Below are 8343 nucleotides of genomic sequence, written 5' to 3' on the forward strand. Positions count from 1 at the left end.
CATAGGGTTTAACCCTGTGAGAACCACTGACATAGAAACATAGGGTTTTAACCCTGTGAGAACCACTGACATAGAAACATAGGGTTTTAACCCTGTGAGAACCACTGACATAGAAACATAGGGTTTAACCCTGTGAGAACCACTGACATAGAAACATAGGGTTTTAACCCTGTGAGAACCACTGACATAGAAACATAGGGTTTTAACCCTGTGAGAACCACTGACATAGAAACATAGGGTTTTAACCCTGTGAGAACCACTGACATAGAAACATAGGGTTTTAACCCTGTGAGAACCACTGACATAGAAACATAGGGTTTTAACCCTGTGAGAACCACTGACATAGAAACATAGGGTTTTAACCCTGTGAGAACCACTGACATAGAAACATAGGGTTTAACCCTGTGAGAACCACTGACATAGAAACATAGGGTTTTAACCCTGTGAGAACCACTGACATAGAAACATAGGGTTTTAACCCTGTGAGAACCACTGACATAGAAACATAGGGTTTTAAACCTGTGAGAACCACTGACATAGAAACATAGGGTTTTAACCCTGTGAGAACCACTGACATAGAAACATAGGGTTTTAACCCTGTGAGAACCACTGACATAGAAACATAGGGTTTTAACCCTGTGAGAACCACTGACATAGAAACATAGGGTTTTACCCTGTGAGAACCACTGACATAGAAACATAGGGTTTTAACCCTGTGAGAACCACTGACATAGAAATAGAAACATAGGGTTTTAACCCTGTGAGAACCACTGACATAGAAACATAGGGTTTTAACCCTGTGAGAACCACTGACATAGAAACATAGGGTTTAACCCTGTGAGAACCACTGACATAGAAACATAGGGTTTTAACCCTGTGAGAACCACTGACATAGAAACATAGGGTTTTAACCCTGTGAGAACCACTGACATAGAAACATAGGGTTTTAAACCTGTGAGAACCACTGACATAGAAACATAGGGTTTTAACCCTGTGAGAACCACTGACATAGAAACATAGGGTTTTAACCCTGTGAGAACCACTGACATAGAAACATAGGGTTTTAACCCTGTGAGAACCACTGACATAGAAACATAGGGTTTAACCCTGTGAGAACCACTGATATAGAAACATAGGGTTTAACCCTGTGAGAACCACTGACATAGAAACATAGGGTTTAACCCTGTGAGAACCACTGACATAGAAACATAGGGTTTAACCCTGTGAGAACCACTGACATAGAAACATAGGGTTTTAACCCTGTGAGAACCACTGACATAGAAACATAGGGTTTAACCCTGTGAGAACCACTGACATAGAAACATAGGGTTTTAACCCTGTGAGAACCACTGACATAGAAACATAGGGTTTTCCAGAAAACTGACAGGAGGCATTTGTACAATCGGCCTCAGGTCTAAAATGGTTGAAGTTAGTTGGTCGGACCTTTAATCTTTGAGATGCTTAAAGGGTAAGACCACTTTTGTAGAGGTTTGGGTTGTGTAGTTACCTTGCCATGATGTAACTCCAAATGTGGACAAGAAATCAAAAATAATTTCTCCAGTGATTAGAAATTGATAATTCAAAATATGCTCCTCATTGACTTACATTGTACGCTGAAACAGCTCTCAAAGTCACTCTTTTAGTACGTAAACAAACACAAACAAAGTTGTTTCAGACAATATGGAGCAACACCAAAACTCATGTGGTTTTATTTTTTCATAAAAATGTTAACTTCCTGTTGATTTGTCCATTTTTTTTCAGAAGAAAACCCGGACTGGATCCATGGATCCGGATCCAGATCTTCATATAGTAAAATCAACAGGAAGTTACCATTTTTATGAAGAACAGTCGGGCGAACAAACATAATGTACAGAGATGTATTGCATTTATTGTATGATACTAGACAGAATGAATGCCCTGTTGTTGTACCCGTTGTACCCGTCGGTCTGCAGGTGTCCCTTTTATGCCCATATGTGGAGATCCCTGATGTCATCAGTGCTAGTTGTTGATACTATTGTGTTTGTCAATCAGTGGACCATGACACGGCTTAAACACAACTCTTCTTTACTTTCAAACTTAGAATAATACAACAACGGCAAAGCAGCAACATCACATCATGTTGTGTATATCAAGACTCAAGTAGTCAATCCCAGATAATCCCCCCAATCATCACACAGGCAACACAGGAATATGCAACGAGCGCAGCACAATCAAACAGCTGTCAGTGAGACATAACAGATACATAGACTGTTGTTTGTACATTGGCACCTATTGAACTTCTTCCTGCATAACCCATCCTAACTATTTAGGATGGACCGGGAATCGAACCCAGTCAGGTGGCGGGAGCGCCAAATCATAATCACTACTACTAGACCATCAGGGATATGAATCGACTGAGCTTTTAGGACTTTTAGGAATCAAGGCAACTGGCAGGACTGCTATTTTGTGACTTTAAAACCCATTTTGGTCGGGAACCCCTTTTGGTGTTAGCATTATGTTATGCTTTAGCTATTGAAAAATAGCAGATCTACAAGCTCGTAAGCGCAAAAATCAAAGAACGAAACATAGCTTTTTCAGAAAACTGTCAGGATGTAGAAGACAATTTTAGAATCTGATCTCAGGTCAAAATGGTTATCCTTGTTGATCATGCCTTCTATTCAGAAGGTGTGGGTGGGATGGTGAAGGTGGTGAAGATGGTGAAGGTGCAATGTAAACGTATGTTTTCTCATGCCAATAAAGCCCTTTGAATTGAATTGAATGACCTTACAGTTAAATAAGTAGGCTTCTGACATCTGTTTTCAACTAGCAGTACTGAGTCATAGTACAGGGAGATTAGCTTGAGAGCTGGGCAACAAAAAACTAAAATAAAACCGTGAGGCATGGCTATCTGGACCCCCAGCAATTCATGCAGAGACAAAGTTGGGGTCAACATGATGGCACAACCCAAAGACAGGATGAAACTGTTATCCCATAAAGCTGAAAATGAATTTTCTTAAAAACTGGAGAGACAGGGAGCCCCTGTTAACACTATGTTCATGATTGCTATGGGAATATAAAGCTATTTAATGAAAGTTTTCATCAAAAAACATCACTTACACAGGGGTTCTAAACGTTTTTGGCCAGGGACCCCCGGAAATGCTTTGGCAATGTCTCTGGACCCCCGCCCGCCCCCTCCCGACCCCCAGTATAAATTGACTGCTACAATAACCTTAATAATAGAAACAATACAACATAAATAAATACTGAAACCAGATATAATCATTAGGGAAGGTGTATACATGTACTATGTAAACTCTTCATTTTCATTTTCATTTTTCATCTTTTTTGTGGGGGGGGGGGGGGGGGGGGGGGGGGGGAAATAACCCGCGACCCACGGGTTGAGAACCCCTGACTTTAATGTATTTTGTGATACTGTATGATCAGATTACTTTTTTTGGAGGGTAAATGCTGAACTACGTTGTTCAGCATTGTTCAAGCTCCCTGTAGCCGGTTATGTAACAACCAGAAGGAACAAAAGTCCCCCTGACAGATGCAATAGAGCAGCGGACCAGTGGCGCAATGGATAACGCGTCTGCCTACGGAGCAGAAGATTCCAGGTTCGAGTCCTGGCTGGTTCGAAGTTTTTCGCTTATGGGAAAGAATTGTTAGGGAATAGTTTTGTACTCTTTTTTTGAGGGCGGTGCCAGAGCCACGGGTTATGTAAAACTCAGCATGCACTTGACAGACAACCGGAGGGGGTTTAGTGCACAGCGTCGAGTTATTGTCTCCACCAGGCCGAAGGCATGGGGAGAGAGTACTGTATGTTTGGCACTCCGATGTGTGAGTCTGTCTGTGTGTTTGTCCGTTAAACCGGTCGATGCCAAATTTTGCACACACACTCCCTGGATGCCAACAATGAACCTCTGCCCCAAATATTCCAGAACGGCCTGTTATAGCGCCACCAGGAGGCCGACTTTTGTAAAACACATTTTTTTATATTACTCCTCCAGATTGCAGCATGCAATTTATGTGAAATCTTTCACATACTTTTCTACTAGGCTGAGGAATATATCCCACCCTTTTCATATTGGCCTGTTACAGCGCCACCAACAGGTGGATTTTTGCAAAACACATTTTTGGAACAAAATGCCTCGGAGCGTGCAATTTACGTGAAATCTCTCATGGACTTTCCTAATAGGCTGAGGAATATATCCCACCCTTTTCACATTGGCCTGTTATAGCGCCACCAACAGGTGGATTTTTGCAAAACACATTTTTGGAACAAAATGCCTCAAATCATCCAATTGCCATCCAAGGCGTAAGCAGAAATGTCACCCTTTTCACATTGGCCTATTATAGCGCCACCAGGAGGCCACAACCTGACCTTTAGTACAAATGGATGTAATTCGTTATGTTCATTAAGTTATGAATTTCTGCGAGTGGAAAGTGTAGCACGATGGCGGGAAGACACGCAGCAAAGGTCATGGGATCGGGACTCGAACCCGCGACACGCTGTCAGAATGGCCTGGACCGCTCGGCCGGCCCAGGCCAGTATAACACTCATCCATTCACTCACTGACAGCAGAGGCAAGGACACTTGGACATGATGCTAGTCTGCCTGAAGGTGGCGGTGGGATAGATGGGAAAAAATAAGTGGACCACGTACAGACCCCTGGGGGACCCCCGGTTAACAAAGTATAAAAGGCTCTAAGGGCTCCATTTTCGTCACCGCTAAACCCCTTATCCCTAAACTTCTTTACATTACATTTGTGAGTAGTTAAAATGGCCAGTCTACAAGCTCACAACGTGTCAATGTAGATTGGCTAGTTGAACTACTCAAAAATGTTTTTCAAAATAGTAAAAAAAAAAAAGGCAAAGAAGTTTAGGGATAAGGGGTTTAGCGGTGACAAAAAGTGTTTTCGAATGGCTTAATTGCGGTAACCAAAGTGTTCTTTGTTCTCCAGGTGCATCATGGGATAAAAGGCATGGTCTATGATGAGAACAACAACCCCATCGCCAACGCTGAGATCTCTGTGGGCGGAGTCAACCATGACGTGACCAGTGGTGAGAGAGACAGGGCCTTAAAACTCTTAAAGCACTAGAATTGCATTTTAGGTAGTCATAGCACTTTATAGTATATATATGAATAGTATAGTATGTATAGTTTATATGTATAGTTTCATTATATAGATATTCCACTGTTACGTTCTTAGCTTACGCATGTTTCATGATAACTACTTTTTATGTATGTGATGTATTGCCATGCTTTTTGTTCTTGCTTAATGTAAATCGCTCTGGATTAAGAGCGTCTGCTAAATGCCTAAATTGTAAATTGTAAACTCAATGTATACTTCCTCCTACAACTGTGACACTCGCTCTGTGCAAATAACAGATTTTCACGTTTTAAAATGATACAATATCTATAAATTAAGATTTTAAGCACAGAGCTGAGGAAATTGAGCTTCCGTTTTGACAACACAGACCACTTTATAAAATGTAAGGGCACTAAAATGCTTATCCAACACAAATCATTGTGTTGGATAAGCATTTTAGTGCCCTTACATTTTGTGTTGGATTGCCCTCTAGAGGTGATTAGATGGAAGTGCACATGGAACATGGTACTGTGAAGGCCAAACTAAAGTCTGTATTATAAACTGCTTTCAAACCCCCCAGCCTCCCGCAGTGGTGGGCAGGAACTTTACCATTGCGCCACCCGAGCACCCATCATAAACAATTGTTAGAAAAGATTACACACTTTGAAAATAAGCAAGCATTTTAATTTTTTACCTATTTAAACTACAGTATACTGCACATTGTTATACCAATCCGGGACAGAATGTGTGTCATATTAGTAGTTGTGGCAACAACAATTCCTTTGTACACAAATCTGAAGTTTTACAGAACATTTCGTATATTGGGTTAGAATTTAGAAGCCATTTTTAGAATCAGCCTCAGGTCTAAATGGGTTGGAGTGGACATTGTTTTTGTAAAGATCTTTGAACATGTTTCCTATAGCCTATTAATGACATGCACAGTTGATAGCGTTTTACTGACAGTGATGATCTTGTAGGAGTGGACGGAGACTACTTCAGGTTGTTACTGCCCGGAACCTACAGTGTGACCACGTCTGCCCCTGGATACCTCCCCTCAACCAGAAGCGTCACTGTGGGGCCTGCTGAGGCCATACAGGTAGGTCTGCCTGTGTGTGTGTGTGTGTGTGTGTGTGTGTGCGTGTGTGTGTGTGTGTGTGTGTGTGCGTGCGTGCGTGCGTGCGTGCGTGTGTGTGTGCGTGCCAAGGATCATTATGATGTCCAAGAAAGCTTTTTAGAGCTAGTGTTACAATTAGTAAATGATGCAGGTTGTGTTTAGGATTAGTTTTAGGGTGGGATTAGGATTATATATATTTAGGTTTACAGTTAAGGTTGGCGATAAAAATGGTAAGAAATGTTCTTTTTACAAACAATACAAATGCTGGGAAGAAACGAAAGAATTCACAGAACTCTTTTTAAGTGATTCTACTAGCATTGTTTTCCCCGTTTATTTCCCACTCAGTAAAGTAAACTGTTTCCTCTCTTCCTTCTCTTAACTCACAGCTGCATTTTTACTTGAAGCCGGCGCCAAAACAGAACCAGAACATCAAGAACCAGAACCTCCACGGAAAGAGGAACCACGCGTCCAAGTTGCCCGTGAACCTGGGGCCCAGATGAGACACGGACAGAGACACGCACGCACGCATCACCAGAGTAATCTTGTAAGAGAGTGGTGACACGCTTTGATCTCGCCGCAAAGCGGGTGCCTATGGGGCTATAGTTCCATACATTGCTCCTATGGCTGGAACTATCCCATTGAGATAGAATGAGCACTTCCGCACTCCATCGTTACAATGCGAGTCAACGGGAGTGTCATTACTCTCTTACTAGATTACTCTGCACATCACACACGCGTGCAACACACACACACACACACACACACACACACACACACACACACACACACACACACACACACACACACACACACACACACACACACACACACACACACACACACACACACACACACACACACACACACACACACACACACACACACACACACACACACACGAATGAGAGGAAAGAACATTAGCATAATATATAACTTTGAAATTATATTCCTATAATTATCTTTTGTCGGACCTCATTGGTGTGTGTGTGTGTGTGTGTGTGTGTGTGTGTGTGGGGGGGGGGGGGGGGGATATCAACTCTAATATGAGAGATGTGACAAAACTTGATGTATTTTGTATATAAGTCTGGATTTGGAAAGGAGAACAGACATTCTGTATTTTGTAAAGGACATTATTTTTTAAACTTTCACAAGACAAGTATACTTGATGGAAATAATACAAAATTAAAATACAATAAAAAAAACCTATAAAACCTTTTCTTTGCTGCCCGTTTTGCCTTCATTAGCGATAGATATCGTGGAAACTTCATATGTTCAACAAAGTGGTTTTGAGGATTCAAATTAATCCATTCTGGACGGGAACCCTTTTAGGTGTTTTCAGTGGCGTGCACAGATAGACACTAGGGGGTGCTGGAGCACCCCCTGCCCTTTTGGCAATGTGCCCTAAAATAGCAGACCTACAAGCTGAAAAATAGCAGATCTACAAGCTCATAGCGCGCCACCGAGTGGCGCGCTATGAGCTTGTAGATCTGCTATTTTTCAATAGCTAAAGCATAACATAATGCTAACACCAAAAGGGGTTCCCGCCCAAAATAGATTAAGGCACGTTAGCTATTGAAAAATAGCAGACCTACAAGCTCGTAGCGCGGCACCGCGCTACGAGCTTGTAGGTCTGCTATTTTTGAAAAATCGTGAAAATGTGGCGCAAATCTTTGAATATATATTATTACAGAGTGAACATTTTTAACGCAAATCTTTGCTTCTGGGGGGGGGGGGGGGGGGTCCCTGGAACAACATATTTTCAGATCGAGGTCGGTGGGCATTTTTGGGGTGCTTGACAGAAACATGTCTTATAAATCATGACAGAAAACTGTCATGATTTATAAGACATTTTTTAAATTTCGATGTCAGGCCTAAATGGGTTAAAAAAAATCACACCCGTGTGAACTGAGTGGTGTAAGGTCTTATATAGACTGATCAGCTGTGGTCTGACGTAATGTCTGACGTAATGAAATCACACCCGTGTGAACTGGGTGACCATAGCAACCGTGCTCATTTTTTGGTACGAACAGACAGACAGACACGTAAACTAACAAAGCCAGTTGTAGGAGTGGTTTACACCACTCAAAAATAGCAAAGTTTTGTGTGACGCTGTAATATGATCAAGTGGCGTATTAATTTACATAAAACAACAATAGA

General features: G+C 41.8%; 1 protein-coding gene across 2 annotated transcripts in view; it reads left to right on the forward strand.

The window, feature by feature from the left end:
* Positions 1-7401, forward strand: part of cpn1 (carboxypeptidase N, polypeptide 1) — a 49457-nt gene extending 42056 nt beyond the window's left edge. For both annotated transcript variants that reach the window (XM_079530594.1, XM_079530593.1), the window contains exons 7-9: positions 4944-5043; positions 6050-6168; positions 6573-7401. In XM_079530594.1, the coding sequence (XP_079386720.1) occupies positions 4944-5043; positions 6050-6168; positions 6573-6686 (333 nt within the window). In that variant the 3' untranslated portion in view covers positions 6687-7401. The remainder of the gene's footprint in view (positions 1-4943; positions 5044-6049; positions 6169-6572) is intronic.
* The last annotated feature ends 942 nt before the right edge of the window (positions 7402-8343 follow it).

The sequence above is a fragment of the Electrona antarctica genome (genome assembly GCF_951216825.1).
Source record: "Electrona antarctica genome assembly, contig: SUPER_22_unloc_1, whole genome shotgun sequence".
NCBI classification, from domain to species: Eukaryota; Metazoa; Chordata; class Actinopteri; order Myctophiformes; family Myctophidae; genus Electrona; species Electrona antarctica.